Below are 23,776 nucleotides of genomic sequence, written 5' to 3'. Positions count from 1 at the left end.
AGATCAATTCAGCTATAAAGCAGCTCCAGAAGACGAGTCATTACTCAGCTCATCATTTCTTTTTATTTACTCTTACAACTTTCATCACTTTTATTGATTATTTTATTATTCTTTATTTTGTAATCATCATTTATAGATTATTGCTGTAAATGTTTATTTTACTTATTAAACTTTTCATTGGCCCAGATCAGAGAAAATATACTCTTTGATTATTTGTATTTCATCAGTTTTACCACTGAAATAATCTCTAATGTAACACAACACATGAGAACAATACTGAATAATATGTATAACTGGGTTAAACTCTCAAAAATATTTATGTACAGGTCATAATTATCCTCAGAATTGAAAGAAATGAAATCTTAAGCCTATTCTAACAGTTTTATTTTGTAGACAATACAGCAAACTTCTAAAATAAGAAGTTATTCTCAACAAGGTTATTATTGTTAAAAAACTATATATATTTTTTGTTAATTGAAATAAAACTGAAATAAAATAAAATGCAAATATTAGACGAAAAAAACTTAAACTAAACAAAATGTATAAATGTTTAATTTGTAGCACTAAAATTGTTAACTTTAAATAGATAAAAACTAAACTGAAATAAAAATAAAAATGAAATAAACCTAAATACTAATATTTAAAAAAAGTGGCAAAAGCATATTACAAAGTTACTAAAAATTAAACAAAATATAAAAATAAAAGCCACATTTGTCTGCTACAATGTACAGTTACATTACATATAAATAAAAACTACAAAAATAACTGATTGTCAATAATGATTCTCATGATACAGTATTACATGAATTATTACTGTAATAAAGTTTTTTATTAATTTAAATATGCATAAATTAAAGGCAGCACAATAAATAACATAATGAGTCCAGGTATAGTTGTAACGCCATCAATTCCACCAATCATCATTTTATAAAGTAAAATCTGATTTTGAGGTAAGAATATAGCTTTTTTGACCAAAACTATATTTCGTCTAGTCCTTAAACTTTTGCAGATTAAATCATATAACTAATATTAGACTGTATTGTATTTTTTCAGGAAAATGTTATGCATTTTTAACTTTTAATTTTAAATTCAAACCATTATGCTAATACAGCTAGCTAAACACTGGGGTGGGCTGTAACACAAGTGTTACAACAATCCCCGGTTACACTTTATTTTAAGGTGTCAGTGTTACACTGTAATTATACATTTAAGTACTGAGTAATAATAGTTAACTACATGAACTTACTATAGGGTTAGATTAGGGTTTGTTTTAGGGTTAGTTGCATATAATTATGCATGACTAATTTATAGTTAGTACTACAGTAACCACATGTAACGTGTAACAATGACACTCTAAAATAAAGTGTTACCTACATACAACTCAGGACGGTTTCTAATAATAATCTTAATAATAAGATTAATAATTTGTAATAATCTTACAGAATAGCTGGATGATGGAAATGAAAGACAGATAAAGGTGTGACGGACAGTGTCCGTTAAAAAAAGGAAGTTGAGAGGTTTTAAAGAAGGGCAGGACAGACAGATCAGTTGTGCAAGCGCCAGCGGTGAGGATTATGACACCTCAGACAATGAAATTGGTGAATGAAATTGTGTGCATGGAGACATTTGGCAACTAAGCCAAAGGAAGTGTGTGTAAAATGTGTCCAATGCAGTGTCTGTGCCCAGTAAGCCTGCACTCCAGAGTTAACAACATTCATGTGTCACCATTGTGATTCTGATATTATAATATTCACACACAGACACACAATCTCACTGACTCTCCTGTGTTTTTAGTTAGATCTACATGTTATTTACACAGTACACTGCAGTTGAGTGTTCATTAAGGAAGTTTGTTCTAGTAGACTCATTTACACACACAACACACACACTCCTGAGTCTAACAGTACTCTCCTGAACATTCTCGTTCACGGTTCCTTGCTGGTGGAACGATCTCCCCACCCTCATCTGGAATGCAGAATCCCTGACAACATTCAAAAGACAGCTGAAAACTCAACTCTTCTGTGAGCACTTAACCTCTTAAAACAAAAAAAGAGGTTTTCTTTCCTTTTCCCTGAATCCCTCCCTTGTCTGGCTTATGCTACTCTAAGCAATGTCTGAAACTTTGTATTTTGAGCACTTCTGGCGTTGTTTGCCTCTTCATGTTGACGCACTTGCTGTATTCCTCATTTGTAAGTCGCTTTGGATAAAGGCGTAAATGTTGTTCATATGGATTGATCATCAATAAACCTATTTTTGTAGCATATTGCATAATGTGGCCTCTGTTTTGTTTGTCTAATTGCTACAACTTACCCCAGCATGCGTTACAAACTACCCCGGTAGAAACTGTAACAAAGGCACACAATGTATTTGACATCAACTCATAAGGGCTGTGATAGTCTTACAGAGGTTTGCATTGTAGTAAAAGTTTGAGCACTCTATAGCTCAAAAATAAAGATGCTGAAGCTGAATTTATAGTAATATCTTCAGAATTACTGAGAAGTGTTGGTGCTTAATGTAACACTATCTAGTTTAAATGATAAATCAAGTTTGAGATTTGTGCTGGCTACTGTATACAGGCCACCAGGGCACCATACAGACTTTATCAAAGAATTTGGTAAATTGGGAGATATCATTAGGAAGCATGGCATTAGTTTTCACTGTTATGCTGACGATACTCAGCTCTATATCTCTTCACGTCCGGGCGAAACTTACCAGTTCACAAAATTAACAGAATGCACAGCTGATATAAAAAAATTGGATGATTAGTAATTTCCTACTTCTAAATTCTGAAAAAACAGAGATTCTAATTTTGGACAAAAAACTTCCTCACGTAATAATCTAGAATACTGTCTAACACCTGATGGCTGCTCTGTCAAGTCTTCGTCGCCGGTTAGGAACCTGGGTGTGCTCTTTAATACCAATCTTTCATTTGAAAGTCACGTTTCTAGCATCTGTAAAACCGCATTCTTCCATCTTAAAAATATATCTAAATTACGCCATATGCTCTCATTGACAAATGCGGAACAATTAGTTCATGTGTTAATGACCCCAAGGCTAGATTATTGTAATGCTCTACTGGGTGGTTGCCCTGCACGCTTAATAAACTACAGCTGGTCCAGCAGCTCGAGTTCTTACCAGAACCAGGAAGTATGACCATATTAGCCCAGTTCTGTCAACACTGCATTGGCTCCCTATTAAACATCGCATACATTTAAAAATATTGCTGATTACTTACAAAGCACTAAATGGTTTAGCTCCGCAGTGCTTGAGCGAGCTCTTAACGCATTATAGTCCTTCACGTCTATTGCGATCTCAAAATTCCGGCCAGTTGATAATACCTAGAATATCAAAATCGACTGCTGGCGGTAGATCCTTCTCCTATTTAGCACCAAAACTCTGGAACAGTCTTCCTAACATTGTCCGGGAAGCAGACACACTCTGTCAGTTCAAATCTAGACTAAAAACACATCTCTTTGACCTAGCATACACACATTATCAACTTCTATAATTCAATGTTAGGCTGCATAGATCAGGTCAGCCGGAACCGGGAACACTTCCCATAAATCCTGATGTACTCATTACATCATAAGAAGGATGGCGTCTACGCTAATATTAGTCTCTCTGTTTATCCCGAGGTTTACCGCAGTCCGCCGGATCCAGGCCGGATCCAGGCCGTATCCAGATCTGATGAAGGAATAACTAATGATCTTTGCAATGGAAGTGAATCAATCAAAACTAACTTTAGCTGGACAATAACTTTATTCTAGAGCTGCTGTAAAGCCACAACAATCTCTGTTACTTTATTTTCCTATTATTACTGTAAAGCTGCTTTGAAACAATCTATATTGTTAAAAGCGTTATATAAATGAAGGTGACTTGACTTGAAGCCAAAAGTGTTACAACCAAAAGTGTTACAACCATACCCGATCTGCCTATAGCGAGTGTGTAGTTGTGTTTGCGCTTGCATGAATGAAGAGAGTGTGTGTGTGTGTGTGTGTGTGTGTGCGTGTGTGTGCGTTTCACCTGAGCTGCTCAGCCTCTCTCTGCGCCTGCAGCGCTGCTCTCTCGGCCATGATATCGTCACAGATTTGATCGTAAGGTTTGTCGTCACGATGTTCTCCCATCACCCAAACCCACACATCATCATCAAGACCCTTCATCCATGACACAAACTTTCCTGAAACTGCACACACACACACACACACACATTTAACACGTGCCACTGAATGAAACTAATAAACATCCCTGTGTCTACACCAGATCCGACAGAGAACATTGCAAACCCATTTGTTCTGGTCAGAAGTATCACAAGAGCTTGAAGTACGTCAGAAATAGAACGATCAGTTTACTGTCGAGGATGGGTCATGTGACGTCACACCACGTCCAGTGTAGACAGCATCTCTGATTATAATGGGTTTGCTTTAGTGGCGCCACTAGCGTCTGGTGTAGACACGGATTACGAAAAGCATGGGCTAAGATTTCAACAGCACAATGCTATGATGTGTTGACTTCGTCTCTCTTCAAAATCACAAATGACATCTCTTTAAAGTCACATCTTATTGACAGTAAGGATGTGTAAACGAAAACCTTTTTTGTCTTTCAGACGTGCAGCCTCCTCCTTCTCCAGCTGTGTCTCTCGTTCTCTCCATCTCCTGATCTGCTCTTCTCTCATCTTGAGGAACAGCACCTGTTTCTGCTCCTCGTTGAGCTCGGACAGCAGCTCCGGCTCGATGTACATGTCAGCCAGGATCTGCTGCAGCATCTTCACGCTTCACTCACAAACACACGGGCGTCTACTGGTCTCGCTTGGGTTTGGACTCTGTAAAACAGATTCAAAAGAAGAAGTAGGCCAACAACACAGGACGTCATGCAGTGTAAACTATCCCAGGGAGAGAGGGCTGATAGAGTATTTACAGACAGAAACATCACCAAACACACTATACAAATGTTACTTTTCAATGGGTTTGTGAAGTTAAGTTCAGTTAAATAACTTTAATTAAAAAAACTTTAATTATGCTGTAATGTTGAATGGCTATTAAAAAAATTAAGGAAAAAAAGCAATACTGGCCTTCATTCATAGTAATTAGTTTTTTTTTTAAAACACTACAACAACAAAACCCCTTAAAAAACAGTATTATACCATAATATTTTTTGTTGAAAATTAAAATCTGACATTAATGTATAAAATTAATATAAAAAACATTTTCTTTTTTCATAAATATAGCTACAGTAAAGTGGAATTAAATTCTGCTAAATAAAATTAAAAGAGGGATATCGGTCGATCTCGACACACATATATTCAAACAAACAAACAGAAATCTGTTCCAGTCAACATTTGAATGTAAATAAGGAACAGGAAGCAGGACAAAGAGCCGTCAATCAATCAATGGCAGCGGCGTTGCTGACAGACACGCGCTGACTTACCGCTTCATACACACACACACACACACACGCGAGGACCAGTCCAGAACACCAGCTGTACAGAACCAGAACAATCTCTGCCGAGGATAAAGCTTAGAGCTCTTGATACCTGTACAGAAAGGTAAATGTCGAGTGAAGTCTGTGGTAATGTACTGTACACACCCTTAACTCAACCCTTAGTTACAGGTCAAACTGAGTTCCCTCCTACACACTCCGGCTGCGCTGCTGCTGTGAAACACTCATGAAAGCGGCTCTATAGGCTATTCGTTTGTATTATCAGCGCGGAATCTCTCCAGTACACACCAATCTCACATTTATACATGCAACTTTAAAGTTATTAAAAATAAAAATATGAAAAAGTGCACTCAGTTGCTGTAGTAGGGTCTACTCTAACTCCTGCTTTCTTTCACACGTGCGACCATATTCATCCCGCAGTTTAGCGACCCTCACAGTGCAGATCATGATGAAGTGTGGAGAATGGTTTAGTGACGTCTGACATGACTCAAATTGTGACTTTCAACTAAGAAAAAAAAATAAGGAAAGAGTATAAATAGATCGTGACTGAGCATGATCCACATTTTGCTACATCATTCCAGCATCATCGACAGGTTTTGTAGTTTCTTGATGTGTGCACTAGGTGGCGCACGTGTCACAAACCTCCAGTGAAACTGCACATGCTCGATGCTCATGCGGTGTTCCCAGTGAGCAGGGGTGGACCTGGTGGTTTGGGGCCCTAAGCAATTTCAGGCATGGGCCCCAACTCGCCAACTATGCATCCTTTTACCTTCATAACCCTTATTTTGCTGTCTCTTTCTCAAAACACTCAAATAAAATCTGATCCGTTTCAGATAACTGTGGATTCTGATGTACACTGCAGTTTGTAAAATATCTTCGTGCTTATTGAGAAAGACGTCTTCTCGCCAGAACCACTGCAAGTGTGATGATGAGCCGTTTCTTTTCAAGAGAAAGCACAAAAATAATCATTCTGTACATACATGTGCATCCCAGAGTGTTGACAAATAACATACATTTTTCAGCTATATATGTAGCTGATGTATTAGCATATATTTTGGGTCCCGTAACTGGTTATTATTTTATGTTTTTAAACATTTTTAAGAATCTTTTAGCTTTTAGAGTGGCAAAGGATTTTTTTTGTAATCAAATATTTCATGTAGTCTCCCAATTAACATGAGCTCATAAAACAGCATATAATAAATATAATACATAAATATTTAATGAGTTACAGCTGTTCACCTTGCAGGACACTGCTGTCACTTCAACTGCCAACATAACTGTGAATAAGGGCTCAGCATTAAGGATTTTTCCCCAAAAGCAATGAAAAATTATTTTTTAGCAATGCTCTTTATATTTGGTAGAAATATCTATATTTTTATATTCTTAATTAAATGTATTTACAAAAAAATTACAACAAGCCACAAATTATATGTATTATATGTATATTTATAATGTAATCACTATTCATTTTGCAATTGTTTTTTTGCAACAAAATTATTAGCAAGTTTGATACCGTGACAAATCAGCAGAATTTGAAACAATGTAGAACACAGAAAACCAAATGTTTGCAAGGTATTCAAATAGATTGAAAATAAACAGTATATACAAGATTAAAGCATGTAAATGTAAGTGGCAGTGCAGCTGGTGTCAGTTCTGTCACACACTGACCCTGGGTCAGCGGACCGCTCTTATCGCTGAGCACTGCTGAGGCACGATTATTTGCAAAAGTAAAACTGATTTTGAGCAAAAAACAACAATAAAACTAAACCGAAACAGGCCTTTTACATAGAAACCCAGAAACTTTAAAAAGCTTTTTCCAGATTTTTCCCCCTTCTGTTTAAAAATGATTTACCATTTGCTGCTTTTATTTATGCTGTTGTTGCTGTTGCTTTTTTCAATTATTTGTCATGTGGTGATGCATCACTTTACTAAAACATTTTTACTTGTTAATATGCCTATTTCTGAGTTATCACCTAATCTTATTTATTATGGATGGACTATCTTGTGGTTCACTATGTGTACAATTATTCTATTTGGTCAAGTCTGGGATTGTCATTAGTTTAAAAATGCATTCGAGTTATTGCTCAAAAATCTAAACACAGTTTTATACATCAGCATGACTGTTTACATCAACCACTATTTGCTCAGATATTTTCAAAAACACTGCAAAAGCGTTTGCAATAGTATAAGTTTAAGGAAGAAGGCATTTCCTGCCTCATGCTGGAATGGAGCTCTGTAATTTACCCATGTTTATATGAGGCTGTGATGATATCTGTCTGGGGCTTCATGTGGCCTTGGATGTTGGATATATCAAGGGTGTAATTAGTAGTGATCCATGATGGTTTACATATTTGTCCCGTTTGATGTCAGCAGTGTTGGGAGGTGCAGTGTTACAGCATGAGCCGATCGCTGGCTGATGGAGGGACAGTGAGGGGGATCACAGACAAACACCTCAGGGCTAATTCATTCTGAAAGCTGAACTGCACTGAAGGTTCATGGTTGCAGTTTCTGTTTTCTGTTTTCACCAATGTGATTTGGTGAATTGCTGAACTCCTTTAAACCAGATAACTGAGAATATATTTGGCTTTGTCCTAGAAAGGCCCATGATGTTACCTTCTCTAGTGATGTCTATATAGTAACTGGCTTTTTTGAGCAGAACAAACGGTGCCAACTGCTAGTGCAGGCAGTCATTGAAAAGGCTCTCATTTTCATTATTTAAAGCTGATGTGTATAATTTTCTGGATTTCTCCCAATCAGCTTTCAGATGTTAATTGTATGACTTCCTAAAGAGTGTAACACTGTGATTCTGTGGCGTCTCAGCGACGTGAGTTGGACTGTTTCAATAGAAGACTGGGGGCGGGGCAGAATTGAGGTGAATTTTCATGTGTGAAATTCAGTCATTTCAATAGTAATCTGGTATTTCGCATAAGGGAGAAAATATTCCCCCGCAGATTTTGTAACAGGTTCAAGTTGGTCATGCAGATTCATCACTTTGACCAGCAGAAAGATGCTTGGTGTGAAACTTCTGTGTGAGCTTTGCTTCATACGTCAGTACAATCTTGGCAATAGACAATGGACCTTTTTTCCTGCAAAATGTGAGCTAAAATGTAGCTAATGTGACCTTAAGTGGTGGTATGAGTATTTGGGAAACCTGTTTGGAAACAATGCATTTAAGGGTGCTTTCACTCTAGCAGTTCTGGTGCGCATCTGGGTTCAGTTCATTTGAATGATGTGGAGGCTGTGTTCTCAAGTGCACACCCACAAACCCAACCCGAGTCTGCATAAAAAGGGTGGTCTAGGGTACGGTTAGCTAGTGATTTGAAAGCAATCGTACTTAATCGCGGAAGTGAACCACTATTGGTGTCATATTATTGGATAAAACTGTGTGCTTGTGTTTGTGTGTTCTCACTCATTGTCCTGACAAGCGTGAGTGACACACTGCAATGAGAATTTGCGGTAGTTGCAAGTGCCGTTATGTGTTGATGCTTTGAAATCAAAACCAAAGGTTCAAAAACCAACATAAAAGTGAGGTGAGCAATGCTGTGCCGTGTGTACCACCTTCTGCTGCGTCGTCATTACCAAACAACAGGAGTAAACAGCTGCTGTAAACAACCCAGCTGTGTTTGGACCAGGAAATTGCACCAAGTGTGAAAGCACCAAGGGTACGTTTACACGACAACGATTTGCTTCAAACGGAGAAGTTTTTCCTTTGAATTTTCCCTTGTAGAGACGACACCATTGTCAAAACGATCCCCATTCACACGGATCCGTGAAAACAGATAAAAACGCTGTATTCTGCTGCCAGGCCATTAGATGGCGATGACACACTATAGACTGAACACGTAATATGCATGTGCATGACGTCATCGTTTTCAGAGATTCACGTTTTAGTTTTTTACACGGAGACCATTTTCAAAAACGTGCACTTTGAAACCGTTTTTCAAAAGTTTGCGTTTTCAGGCACCCAAAACGCCATTGTCGTGTAAATGAACGGCGAAAACGCATTAAACGTTTTATGGTTTTAGTTGAAAACGGTGTCATGTAAACAGCCCCTAATACACTATTTATGAAGACTGCTAATTTAATTGTAAAGCCATAGACATGTCACTGTAAAGTCAATGTTTGTCCAACTCATGGTGGTTAAAAAACTCAGATTTGGAGTGTGGATTTTCCCTAGCCACAGTCACCCTTGGTTGGCTCACTTTGGGTTTAAAAACATAACCCATATCCCAATAATCTTGCTTCTTCCAGCGGAAGTTTACTTATGAGCAACTGTTCCAGGTCACGACCCCACAACAGAGCATTGAGTCCCATTATTGAGTTCAACCAGACGGGAAGGAAGGTCAAAGCTGTTGACATAACGCACTGCTTCAGATCTCAGGGAGAAGGCAGTATCTCAGTGACTGAATGGATCCTCTGTGCGGGATCTGAGAGACCTCAGCTGTCCCTGAAACCCTTAAAGAATGACTGCTTGTGTCTGCGCCCAAATAGAAAGAGTTTTGTCTTTATCGGAACATGTTCATTGGAAAACAAAGATGGTCTTATTCTTCACAGGTCAAAATAATTATGTGCAGATACAAAAGACATTTCTTCAGTTGGTCAGCAAGCACTGTGTGGTCTATGGCAGATGTGTTTAAGGCCACGACCAGGGGCCGGTTGCATAAACCGCTTAGACTAGTCTTACAACTTAGTCATCAATTATTTTTCTTTAAGACTGTTCATAACTTTAAAGCTGCAGTCCGTAGTTTTTCCTCTTTGTTGCCATCTCTGTTCGAAATCTGCAATTGCAGTTATTCGCGGAATTATCAACTTTACGTGGGTTGTGCCTCGGCACGGCGCGGATGAACACAATGTTTTGAGGAGAATGTGCGGCTGTCAGTCACCGCGCCGGTGTGGATACTGGCATTCGCAATCACAGATTATACTTTTTGGAAGTATGACCAACATAAGAATTTTCACTGGAAAATGTCGTCTGAACAAGTACGTAACATCCACTTTTGTTCTGACCAACTAAGGAAATAAAGCATTGCAGTAAATTGCGCTGATTAAATCTAACAATCGCTTATCATATCACGTCAAACTGTGTAAATTACACTTTGTTCTCAAATTGTTAATGTTAACAACATCAGCATTGTGGTGCCCTTCTGATATTTATCCTTGTTTTCGCACGGGCCGGTTGCAGTCTCTTTTGTTCTGTAGTCACTGAAGTCTTTTGCATTTTACAATGGGTGAATCTCCAGTTGTCACTGGTGATTGTCGTTTGAACCTTTCTGGATCCGCCATCAAATTGATAAGTTTAATTATATCAAGTGCTGTGAGAAAAGGCTATAAATCTCCACCACCGACATCCTCACACTCATAGCCTACTAGCCGAGACTCTTCTTTATGTGTACAGATGTGAAATAATGATGCAAAGACATGCTCGAATTTCCCGTGGAAATCCACCAGTACCACTGGAATTAAAAACATTATTAATGAACAAAAAAGCTTACCATTTTGAATTAAGATAAGGCAAGCAGAGAGTTTTGAACATTGGCTGATTATGTACTTGCTCAAATTTATTTTGGATAATTTTTAACCCATGAAAGTTACGGACTGCAGCTTTAAGTCAGTTACATAAAAACGTACATTGGCATAATTTGACACCGAAAAGTAAGACTAACCATCCCTTGAATAACTGCTAGTGGGTCATACTAGATCTTAACATAATGTCTAAGTTTATGCTACTGACCCCGGCTGTCATTGAGCATCAGTCGACTTTGTTTGTGTGTTGTGTTCTGCACTGTTGGCGCTTTTTGGACCCGTGGCTTTTCGGGCGATTGCGCATGTTGAATTGGCGGCAGAACTATCGGTGAGAGAGATCACTCTGATTGGATGTTCAGCTTAGAGAACCAGTGCATGAGAAGAAAAAAAACGTGACGAAAGCAAGCAAACAACAAAGTCAAGAGGGGGCACTCTTTTAATTTTACATGATTTCACTGAATCCATCTGTGGTGAGCACGATTGGTCTGAAAGCAAGCACTGTCCTAGCACTTCTGGTTTCCTTTTTTGAATTTTGCATATGGACTGCTGCCACCTGCTGCTGCCACCTGCTGGTGTGGAGAGTTATTTCTTCTCACACATGCACAGAACACACATGCTATTTGGGCGATGGATGTAGTCTTTAGGGTGTGTTCAAGCTAGGGCTGGGCGATATATCGCATGACATTGTTATGCGCATCTCGTCAGTAAAGCCGGTTCCTTGATTAGTAGTAAATCACCATCACCTGCTTTCAGATGGAGCGGCATTTACTACACAGAGCCGTAGTTCACTGACAAGCTGAGCCATATCGCATTAATTATCGCAGGCGATACGTCCGTGATAATTAATGCGATATGGCTCAGCTTGTCAGTGAACTACGGCTCTGTGTAGTAAATGCCGCTCCATCTGAAAGCAGGTGATGGCGATTTACTACTAATCAAGGAACCGGCTTTACTGACGAGATGCGCATAACAATGTCATGCGATATATCGCCCAGCCCTAGTTCAAGCACAACTTTTTGGTGACGTAAGGTGACACCACATTCGGCTTTCCTCACCGCCAATGCTTTGATGACGTTTGGTATGCTTGGGCGTTTACATTGAACTGAGTTAAAATATAGTATCGATCAGAGTTGAGTCAGATGTGTTTGATTAAGGGGGACATATAAAATGTGCAGTGCTGGGAAACACTGGTCACTATGAGTTATTGAGTTATTCCCATGTGAGCATCAGTGAGGTCAGTGATGGGGTCTGTCCTGCTCTTCCAATTGATCCCGAAGGTGTTCAGTGAAGTTCTGGGATTTGTGCAAGTTAGTCAAGTTCTTCTACACCAGACTTATTTCTATATGGACCTTGATTTGTGCACAGTGTGATTGTCATGCTGGAACAATAGAAGGGCATTTATAATGCACAGTCATGGCCAAAAGTTTTGGCAGGGATATTATTCTGTGTTTTGCAAAGTTTGCTGCTTCAGTGGTTGTGGTGTTGATTCACATTGTTTCTAGATAATTTTGCAAAGTGTCACAGTTTTTTTGGCCCTGGCACAAAATGACCAGCTAACATCATTTCACTAATCATATCATCAGCACATGGGGAAATGTGAATGAGTGCTAGTCATGTGAAATCACTCTGATATTGGATTATAAGTGCAGACTGATTGCTATAAAAGGAGGGAAAAAGTGCTTCCAATCACTGTGCTCATGCAAGAAATTGCTGCAAAGAATATTGCACCTGAAAGAACCATTTACTGGATCAAGAACTTCAAGGAGAGGTTTAACTGCAGTGAAGAAGGGTTCAGGACGTCCCAGAGTGCCCAGTAAGCCCAGGACTTTAGGAGTCGCTGCAGAATCGTGTCTCACCAGCTCAGAGCTGCTCAGTATTGGCAGCAGGTGGGAGTCTCTCTCTCTGGCGTATGTCCTTAGACCTTCATTTCTGTTGAGGCGAGCCAGTCCAGCGTCCTATGATCAAGGTCAGTTAAATCACGTTCGCCGTTCGGGGGGGCGATATATGGGGCAGCTAGTTAAAATGTGTTCCACAGTTTGTAGTGGGTTTCCACACTCGCATTGAGGACTTTCCGCTATGCCCCACTTCATCATTGCTGCCCCATTGCTGGGGTCTTCAACGTAGAGGTGTAGCCGAGATGGTTCTGCTGACTTCCACTGGTCCTTCCATTTCGGCAGTTGGTTGGTTGGAGAATGGCTCGTAGGCATCCGGAGATAGTCTGTAGGGCGGTGTTAAGGGCAGTGTCCAGCTTAATGACATGGGGGCTACGGCACCAGGCCAGAGCACAGTATTCAGGACTTGAGAACACCAGGGCCTCGGTGGAGATGCAAAGCGTCTTTGTGGAGGCTCCCCATGTGGTGCCGGCTAGGCGCCATATCAGCGTGGCACAGTAGGTTGTCTTTGCCTTGACCGTGTCCAGGTGTTGTCTAAATGACAGTGTTCTGTCAAGCTTCACGCCAAGGTATGTGGGGAAGGGCTGGTGCTGTAGCTGGGTGTTGTCAACCATGATGTTCATTTTGCGGGACGCCTCTTTGTTGTAGAGGTGGAACATTGATACGGTCTTGCCAGTGCTAAGCTTGAGGAGCCAGTTCTTCAGGTATGAAGACAAGATGTTCATGTCTTTAGAGAGGCCCTCCTCTACTGCTTCCCAGGATGGCTTGCTCAGTAAGATGGCCAGGTCATTTGCATAGCCTAACTTCCTCGATTGTGTAGCAGGTAGATCGTGGATGTAGATGTTGAACAGCATAGGTGACAGCACTGAGCCTTGTGGGACACCGTTCTTGAGCTTTCTCACCCTACTGCTTTGGCCATTGCTGATGTATAGCCGAAAGCTGCGGTTACTCAGCATCTCCATTATGAGGCTCACAATGCGCTTGTCTGGGATGGTTTCCAGAAGCTTCATATATAGTCCGCGCAGCCAGACAGTATCATATGCGGCTGTGAGGTCAAGGAAAACGGTGCCGGCCTTCTCTCCTGTCTGGAAGCTGTCCTCTATGTCTTGGGTCACCTGGTCTGTTGTTGACCTACTGCTTCGAAAGCCAGCTTGTTCTTTGGGCAGTTTGGAGTCGACCACTGGATTGAGACGCGCCAGGATAAGACGTTCGAGGAGCTTGTATGTAACACAGAGCAGTGAGATGGGCCGGTGTCCCTTGGGGTTGTTTACGTTGAGCTGAAGTAGCGTTAACGCTAGGGCTGCGGTCTGCGGACGTTGTGAAGACATCAGTTTCGCTTTGCAACCTTGCAACTACTCCTTGCTACTAGTAGGGGAAGCCACGTAAAGGCTAATCGATTGTCCGGAGAAGAAAAAATGAACGCTACCAGGAGTCCTGTGTCGTGCCAATAGTGAAGCATATTGGACCAGCTGTAGTTTGTTTATTATGCATGCAGGGCAACCACCCATAATAGCATTACAATAATCTACAAATAATATACAATAAGAAATTACTGGTCATCCAAATTTTTATATCAGCTATGCATTCTGTCAATTTCTTGATGATGGATGACCATGTCACAAGGCAAGAGTGAAATGAAATGTGGCTCGGATATCGTTACATTGAAATTTTGGATGCAACCATGCCTAGCCATGCAACTCTCCAGACCTTAATCCCATAGAGAACCTGTGGTCAATCCTCAAAATATTTGTGGACAAGCAGAAGCCCACAAAGAGTGATCAACTCCAAGCACTTATGGAGCAAGAGTGGATCGCCATCAGTCTGGATTTGGCCCAGACGCTGATATCCAGCATGCCAGAGCGAACTGCAGAGGTTACGAAGAAAGGTCAACACTGTAAACATTGACATGTATTGAATTTTTACCAATAAAAGCCTTTAAAACGTATGAAATGCTTTTCATTGTTTTCAAGGAGAAACTTGAAAAGAATTTTCTACAAATACTGAAGCAGCAAGCTTTGCGAAACACAAAATTTACGTCACTGCCACGGCTGTATTTAATAGATGAAGGTATTGCGACAAGCGTTCTGTGCCACACAATTCAATCCGTCCAAACACTCTCAAAAATACAGGTTTTTATCTGCATCTGTTGTTCCATGAAGAAACTTTAACATCCATGGAACCTTTCCATTGCACAGAAGGTCCTTTATAGTGGAAAAAGATTCACACTAAGAAAACATGGTTAAGAACCGTTCACTGAAAGGGCATTGGGGAACCGAAAATGGTTCTTCTATCGCAACACTGTGAAAACCCCACTTTTGCCACTGCCAAACTTTTACACTAGCACCACACACTGATAGTGATGTAAAGAACTGGAATGAGACAGCTGCACATTTTGTCAGCGACTTTGTCAGGAAACCGTATATGAAAGTGTCATTGAACCTGGTGTGAGTGACATTCAGTGAACAGGAACTTTCAGACTGAGAGGCTCATTATATCATCGAGAAACACTGAGCCATTGCTAAAGTCAGCAGTCCTGTCTGGAATGAAGCGTACTGTATGTGAGATGGCAGGTGCATTATGCAAAACTATTATTGCTAAAACTAGTTCAAGTAATGAGTCCTGATGCTCTTTTCACAGCTCAATCACAGTTTGACCCATTTTTTTATTTTAAGACACTGCCAGTCTGTTTCTTGAATAATCTCTGGCCTCTTATCAGTAGCAGGTTAATTTCAATAGTAGAATGCCCTCATTTTCTGAGCTGAAAAGTTCTGATGTAACCCAGTTCACAATTTCACAACATTATCCGTCCTGTCTCCATTTATTTGACAGGAGGACTGCATGAAACAAGGGCCAAGACAACACTGTCAACTTTTTCAGGTGACTATCGCAGGTATAAAGTATGCAAATACTTGTCCATTTATCTTGAATCTCCTATACATGAGCAATGCATGAAACACACAGCTCACAGTTACTGTATGAACACTTTTAACATTTAACATGATCAGACTGACAGGAAGATTCATCATTAGGACTGAAAGGGAAAACAAATCTAATAGTCTTACAATACTTCCTTAAATCAGAAGTCTTAGTGGACAGAAGACGCATGCTGATGATCTCAACAGACTAAATTTTGTTTTTCTATCACTAAATATCGATGCACTGTAGGTTTAGAGGTGTGTTGAATTTTAGGATTTAAGATATCCAGCACTCAGTGCCTTAATCCTTCATATATTGGATATAGATATTTTGCAGGGCTGACTGTATAGTTGACTGTTTTGAATGTTTAAGGCTTCACTGTTCCCTTTCAGTTCAGTGGTCATTTCCTGGACGTTCAGGCTCAATAATGCGTGTCATGTGACTCTGACAGGCACATGCTCGGTCTTCTCCTCTGTAAAATCTCAGCTTTTTAAAAAGGCAGTTGCTAACAAGTAGATAAATGGCACTACAGAGTTTGTTGGCATTAACGTCATCACCCCGAAGAAGAAAACCCATGAAGTCTCACATAATCAGTGTTGGCGATAACGCTGTCACAGTTATGCTCTGTTCAGTTGTTCCTGTTGTGTCTGTATGAGGATCTCATTAGTTGCTATGGTGTCTGATTAGTTAATTTTGGTCCAGCTGTTCCTGTTTAGTGTCCTCATTTATGTTTATTTATAACTCACTGTTCTGTTCAGTCCTCGTTGGTTAATGTTTGTGTTAATGTGGTGGTTTGCTATTAGATTACTTTGTATCATCTTCATTGTGCGTTTTAACCGTAAAAAACGCATTGCAAGTAACGTGAGTTACTTTATCAGATTACTTAGTAAAGTAACACATTACTTTTAAATTTACAACAAAATATCTGAGTTACTTCTTCAAAAGTGACTTTTCCCATGTATTGACTGACAGCTCTATTGTCCCCATACTGGGAGAATGGTGAGTGCAGAGGCGTGAGTGAAAACATGAGTATTGTAGACTAAATGTGAACATCCCGTTTACTCATCTCACTTGCACAAAAACACATTCAGTGTTCCTCAAAATGAAGTGAAATGCAAACTCAGAATATTACGCAAACCTGCAATTATTAAATAGTTTAAATTACATGAATATACTTTATGTATTTAATCTCACTTAGTAACCAATGTCTTCGCTGCTGACCTTCAATGATCCAGTGCAGCCATATCAATAAGCAAAAATCACTTTAGATAAACAACCCCGACTTCTTCTACGATCCAGAATGGCAGCAGCTAAAAATAGCTGAAACTATATTTGCCAAAAATAAAACTAATGTTTTTTTTAATTAAAAATAATGGATCACATTATACTGTCCATAAAAAGTAACTAAGTTACGCAATTAGTTACTTCTAAAGTAACTAAATATTGTAACATTAGTTTTAACAGTAACTCCTGCACATAGTCTCGCCCTTGCAAACTATTCTAACTCAAATGCAATTGTGGTGTCCGTTTATAGTCTACATTTAGCTTTTTACTTCTGCCGATTGTATTTAGGCTTCAAGTTGTTCATTTGTGAAGATTATTATGATGAACAAAGCATGTAAGCATGTAACTTTTTTTAGGTCACAGAGCTTATTTTATGCAATAATTCAAGTGTCAAAAAAAGGAAAAATCCTATTGGTTTTTCTTGTTGAGGGATCCAGGGTGATGCTAAATTTCGTTTTGGCCTACAAAAACACCGTCACTGCAGCACTCTATTCATCATAGTCTAATAAATCATGTCAAAAATGTTCTTCTTTGAAATAAAATACTTCTCCAACTTTATGTATGTAGCCTACTGTATTTGCCTGGAGTGACGAAATGCGATTTTTAGTTAATGCAGTTTGGGTGGATCAACAATGGGTGGACCAGTAGGGCTGCACAATTAATTGAATTTATAATTGCGATTACAATTACGGATGCCACAATTCTGTACTCGTTTAAAGGCGCAGTTACAAAAAAAAGTGTGCTTAAGATGTGTTTTTTTTTCTTTCTACAGCTTATCTTAAGGGTTCCCCCCCATTGTTTTAATTTTAGTTTTAGTATAACATTATAATACCATGCATATATTTACTTTGGTTTGGTGTCTTTAAATCATTATTTATTTTTTATATTTGACATATATAAAAAAAGGCTTAATGCTATAAAGTTTTTCAGGAAGAGTGTTTGCTTGCTTATAACAATATGGCACGCAGTCGCTTCAGATAATGGCATAAAGCTATTCAAAACATCATTCAATGTAAATTGTGATAATCGTAATTTATAATCGCAATTACAATTTAAAGGGAATAATCGACAATTATGATTTTTGTCATAATCGTGCCACCCTGGCCCTTATGATTCTGGGACTTCTCCTTGGTGAGCTCTCCAGTGCCCCTCACACCAAACTCAGAAAGATTAGCCTCTCCTCAGGAAACTGGAGATCATCATCATGGTAAGACTTCCTTCCTCTGGGTCCAGCTTCAGTCACTCTCCAGGTCCATCAGCGCCAGTCTCATACCAGCTCACGGGACAGTTTCACCATCCGGAGAGCCTCTGCCAGGGGTCGCCAAGACCCGTCTCTTCGAGGACGTGCACCAAAATATTACAATATTACGAGTAATTGTATTGACACTCATAGCACTATAGCATTGGATTACAGTGCTTCCCAAGAAGAAACTACAGATTGGAGCTCTTCACTGAGAATCGAAATTAGGACAGCCGACACTAGATGAGACACAGAATTCCCTAATTGGATTTTACGTCGAGGGAAATCTGAAATCATGAGCCAGATGAGTCCTGCTTCAGAGGGGAACTCTTCCCTCTCAGCGCTCACCAGAGTGAGCTTCCTCCATCCAGGAGCAGGAGCGGGAGCGTTGGCCAGCGCCAGGACTGCCGGGATCAGACCCACACTGAGCCCGAAGCCTCTCGTTCTCCCCCCGGTTCCTGCTGTCCCCGTGGTGAGCCTCAGCAAGCCTCGGGCGCCCCACACCAGCTGGGTGCACAGCGCCAAACAGAAAGAGGAAGCCTGTGCTTGGAGCAGAGCGAGCGAGAGCAAGAGGTCCTTCCTGTGCGCGGTCGTCGAGCGCTCCTCCAAGCTGTATGGGGACCGACACACACCTGTCCTGCGGCACAGCTCCTCAGGGGACACACCTAACGCAGGTATGACATCACGTCCTGTCCAGGACACACCTGACGCGGGCATGACATCGCTTCCTGTCCAGGACGCCGCTGAGACTTCGCCGGTGACGGCAGAAACACAGATCATCATGGTGCCGTCGGCCAGACTCAGACCTGCCGTTCCTGTCAAGGTACATGCGCTTCCACTAATAATGCTGTCTTTAATTCACACTGTACATTAATGCACATCTGATGGATTTTCATATATGTTGTATTATGGTTAATTTACTACTGGTTGATTTGCATGTGTTCAGACTGACAGTGTCATTTTAGACTGATCTGAAGAGCGCCTCTTTGGGATTTGAGTGTTTTGAGTGTTGTTTGTCTCTCCACCCAGATGTGCTGATTACAGCTGATATCTGAAGCCCATCTTGGCCATTCCTCACATTAAATGGACTAGAACCAATTTTCAACTTCCTCTTTTACTTTTTACAAGTTTTGAGGATTGTACAATGGCCCTAATACATATTTGGACATTTAGTTCATACTTAAAATGAGTGAATGTATTTTGTATGGAGAAAATATGGAAGCAACTGTTATTTATTGTGAAAGTGCACTTGACATCAAGAGTGATTTAGGGTCAACACTTTTGCGGCAGTGCATTCTTCCTGTGGAATTTCACTTCCTTAAATATGATTGATTTAATGAAAATGGATTTAACAACATTGTGTCAGGTTTCTCATTCAGACATGATTGTATCATGTGAAACTGACTTAAAACAGTTACCCTTTGGCTTAACTCCATGTTTTCATGTCGAAAGAACATGTTTCAGTCAAGTAGAAAACTGGATTCCCACTTGCCATCATGCTTTGTACAGGGCTGGTTAGGGAGATCGGCGCTGCGTCTGAAATCTCGTACTGTCTGGTATAGGTAGGTACTACATTTTAATTTGAATTTACTTCGCGAAAAGTATGCTCTGCCTGTATATAGTATGAATATGGGTAGTATAAAATTTGGACACATCCGCCATGTTATTACTGTCAGAATCTTGCCGGAAGCTGAAGGCCATTCCGGGACGTTTTGCCTTTTGTTTTTCAGATATGTATTCGGACAAACTACTCGGTTGGCGCTCTGTTTTTTGCATGTATTAGTAGATAACTATTCATTTTCAGACGCAGAGCAAGTGTTGAAATACTGTTATTTTATGCATTTTTATGAAGATGTGAAATGGGGAGACTTGGTAATCTATTACTTTGGTATTGAAAAGCGTTTGTGTTATGTTGGTGTTTCTGGGGGTTTAGCACTGTGGTGAAGTGTTGAGGATGTGTTTGGGTTGAGGAGGACCAGCTAACAAGAGTTCAAGTTGCATAAAAATGCAACTATATGGGAATGCCATGGATTAACCAGTACCGTCCTCTGGCTGCCAACACCCATCATGTGTACAGAGAAGTATTTTTGGCTGAACTTTATTCAATAGTGGACAGTGATTTCACATGATGGAAACATGTATGAACTAAACCGAATTCAAGTTCGATGAATCCAGTAACTTGATTCAAGCAAGTATTTATACAACTTATTACAAAACTTCATGCTATCTCCAAGAGATAACATGTTTTCATTATGTGGAACCATCATGTTTTTATCAGCCAAAGAGCTTTTTGTTGAGTGTAAGATGTGTTTGTGCTTGGAGGAGGCTTTCTTAGTAAAGTAACGCAAGCATCACAACAAAATGAATCAGCACAGACTCCATCAAAAGAGAAATCAATTACCATAGGTGAAAAATCTAGAGGTAAACAAAGACCTGGTGGTCAGTCAGATACTGATCACATGTAATCGCTCATGTGCCTCCTGGGAATCAAACCCGTCACTGCCGTTTGCAGCACATACTCATACTCATACTCATGAGTTACAAAAGCTCTGCAGTTTCCCTTGACTCTACAATACATGCTCAATTTAGCAATATCACAGGAGTACAAATGCTGCTGTAATAGATATCACTATGATAGTACAATAGCACAATTGTGAGTAAAAGTTAAAGGCTGGGTACCTGATTTGTTCCAGAAACATTTTATGTTATGCTGGTTGAAAGTCTTCACATCCTGATAGCAATCACTAAGTTAAGTGGTCTAAATGTAGTATTTAGAGTAAATAAAGTATTTAGACAATGTCAGTAAAGATTACGGCGACTTTTACCTTCAGTAAAAAGGTCTGGAAAAATGACCTCAGGTGATACTAATGCCGTGCGAATAGACCCGCTGTAAATATGTACGTAAATATTCTGTCATTTCCTGTTTAAAAGTAGTTTTCCGCGGTTTCTCAAGTATGGAGATGCTTGAAGAAGCATCAGTTGCGTTCTAGACGCTGGGACGAGTCTGTGGAAAACTCAAGTGTTTCACACACACCAGTCAGATCAGAGAGAAGATCGACAGAGGCACGAAACATCTTTTAGCGTTAGCTAAGTGCCTATTACCAACACAATCCAATCTGAAGTTAATTAATACATCGTTTGACGTTTATATACGTTATATCATTTCATCGTTTATATATATAAAGGTTATATCTGTTTGCGTACGTGATATCAGGAAGCAGCGTAATACACACATGACGACAGGAGTGACGGCGGTGTGCAAATCGAGTTACTCTCCCACTTCTGCTAGTTTTACTGAGATCTCTTATCCTGTGCGCATTGGCCATTAATATTACAGACGTCCTGTGGTAAAATGACATTACTCCATCTACCCTAGTAAAGTTAATCCCGTCCGAATAGGCTTTAGACAGACGTCAGTCACCGAGAGCCACAACAGCAGCCGCCTTTTACAACTACTGTAATCTGGAGAGATGCAAACCCGTGGGCCGTGACGTTACACTCAGAGCGGTTTGTGACTCGAATTTATGCGTTTCAATGGCAACATTATCAACGCCGAAATGAATCTGCAGCAGTCAGGTGGTACAGGTCAGCGCTCTGTAAGCTGTTTATGTTTATTATTATTGTAATGTTATGTGCTTTCAAACATGAGGTAGTTTAACGCCGTCTCTCGTGACGCTTTGCAGACTGTTGTGTGTGTGTTCATGTGTTTGGAGGAGGAGTGGCGTTAGAGGTGCTTTGAAGGAAGGGTGAGATCTCATGCTTTCAAAGCTAGCTTGCTATTGCTAGCCTCTCCGAAAATTGCCTACCCTACCTTTAATACTGAGTAATTTAAAGTTATGTTAAAATGTGGGCAGTCATTTTGTGTATATAGGCCTATTCTTTTCTCCTCTAATGAAAAAGAAACTTAAAGCATCAAGCTTTGAATGTGGCCCTGAACATTGGGCCTTTCTAATAATAAGTGTGTATTTGAGCCTCTTTTACATTCACATTGAATTATAAAGCAGATGCTTTTATCCAGAGTGACTTACAAAAGTGGATTGTTGCAAGCAACCAACCAACAGTGATTTGCAGTACATGGCACCAAGTTTCATGTGTAGCTATAGTAGGATAAAAGAAAGAGAGATACATAAAATGTGTAAATAAAATGCATCAGCACAGTCTTAACTTTAAGTAGGCCTATATGCATTTAATTATTACATTTAAAGTTATTTAAAATGTATATAGGCTACAGTGTATCAAAGATATAGCCTAATATAATCTTATCATATTGGCCACAACCTAAAAAAGTTGCTTTTAAAGAAAAGCCCCGGATGTCCTGGTGAAGATTTAACATCTGGATTTAAAACAGTGCCATGCATGATGACGTCAGAGCGCGCGCACACGAGCTCACGCGCGCACTCTCAGGACTGTACCAACTGACGCCAGACTGAGGGGACGCGCAACAACACACACACGCTGCTGCTCTTAAACTGAGCTGAAGTAAATCACAGTGATGCTCAACATCCAGCTTTAAATGACTGTTGCTGAATGTAAATCATTCTGCCGGTGAGTTTTCCTGTTTGTTTTGCTGTGTCGTTCAGTGTTTTGCACGATTCCCGATAACTCGCTTCACGCGCTTTCACTTCTGCAATATTCCCTGTTGGTGTCATACATTCAGTTTCAGTCTAAACGCGATTGTGAGTGTGTGTTTGACAGAAAACACACTTTAAACATGTTTATGTGTGTAGCTACAGCTTCTCGTTCACATCTAGTAGTGAAGCTAACAGACAAGGATATGAATGAGTGAAAAATAAATGAGAATCAAATAGTGATGAGGAGGAGGAGGAGGAAGAGGAGAAGAAAAACACACTGCGATTCCTCACTATATTCAGTTTTTTCGTCTTTATTCAGGACAGAGCTTTATTGTTGTTTGCTGGCTGGCGAGATGAACGATGATTTGATTTCCATGTGATGATGCTGTGCCTCTGACCTACATGCGCGTCATAACAGTGTAAATATAGTGTAATAATAATAATAATAACAGTGTAAATCCGCTGCAGAGATGAATTAACAGTGCTGGGTGAGAGTTACCATAGACCCTCAGTACAAACATCACTGTTCAGCCTTTGTGTTCATTGTCTGCTGATGTTTGATCAAACCAGCCAATCAGCAGTGTGATTCACTGAGCCCTGGTCCTGTAGGGTCTGCTTCCAGAGCACAGCACTGTCACGTGTCATGACAGATTCATCCTGAGCTTTAGTGTTTGGCACAGTGCTTATAGTTTATGGATGAAATATTTTGAGATTTGAGGCTGCAACCTTTCAGTGACCATCCCATCATTAACCACGAAGCTACACCACACCGGCCAACCTTGCGTGAAAGTGAAGAAAGAAACGCATATCTGTCTTGGAAAACATGGATTTTGTTTTAGCATTTTGTTCTGCCATGGTGTTACAATTGTTATGGCAAATGTGATGCTGTTTTTTGATTGAACTGTCACTGTACA

The 23,776-nt window shown here is 40.0% G+C and overlaps 2 protein-coding genes across 7 annotated transcripts in view; one reads left to right on the top strand and one right to left on the bottom strand.

Moving 5' to 3' along the window:
- The window catches only part of sh2d4a (SH2 domain containing 4A), a 44,245-nt gene that overhangs the window by 7,711 nt on the left and 12,758 nt on the right, over nucleotides 1-23,776 (bottom strand). For 2 of the 4 annotated variants that reach the window (XM_084103610.1, XM_084103612.1), the window contains exons 2-4: nucleotides 5,425-5,530; nucleotides 4,588-4,819; nucleotides 4,024-4,183 (exon numbers count right to left, since the gene is read on the bottom strand). In XM_084103610.1, coding sequence (XP_083959736.1) covers nucleotides 4,024-4,183; nucleotides 4,588-4,762 — 335 coding nt within the window. In that variant the 5' untranslated portion in view covers nucleotides 4,763-4,819; nucleotides 5,425-5,530. The remainder of the gene's footprint in view (nucleotides 1-4,023; nucleotides 4,184-4,587; nucleotides 4,820-5,424; nucleotides 5,531-23,776) is intronic. The other 2 variants (XM_084103611.1, XM_084103613.1) reach the window with 1 other exon arrangement.
- psd3l (pleckstrin and Sec7 domain containing 3, like) overlaps nucleotides 18,289-23,776 on the top strand; it is a 120,666-nt gene continuing 115,178 nt past the window's right edge. For 2 of the 3 annotated variants that reach the window (XM_084103605.1, XM_084103604.1), the window contains exon 1: nucleotides 18,289-19,114. In XM_084103605.1, coding sequence (XP_083959731.1) covers nucleotides 18,587-19,114 — 528 coding nt within the window. In that variant the 5' untranslated portion in view covers nucleotides 18,289-18,586. Of the gene's footprint in view, nucleotides 19,115-22,685; nucleotides 22,837-23,776 lie in introns of those variants that run through there. The other variant, XM_084103606.1, reaches the window with a different exon arrangement.

This window comes from Abramis brama (genome assembly GCF_963993115.1).
Source record: "Abramis brama genome assembly, chromosome: 25".
Lineage (NCBI taxonomy): Eukaryota > Metazoa > Chordata > Actinopteri > Cypriniformes > Leuciscidae > Abramis > Abramis brama.
Note: the sequence above shows the minus strand (reverse complement) of the source record. Positions and strands in the feature narration are given on the sequence as shown.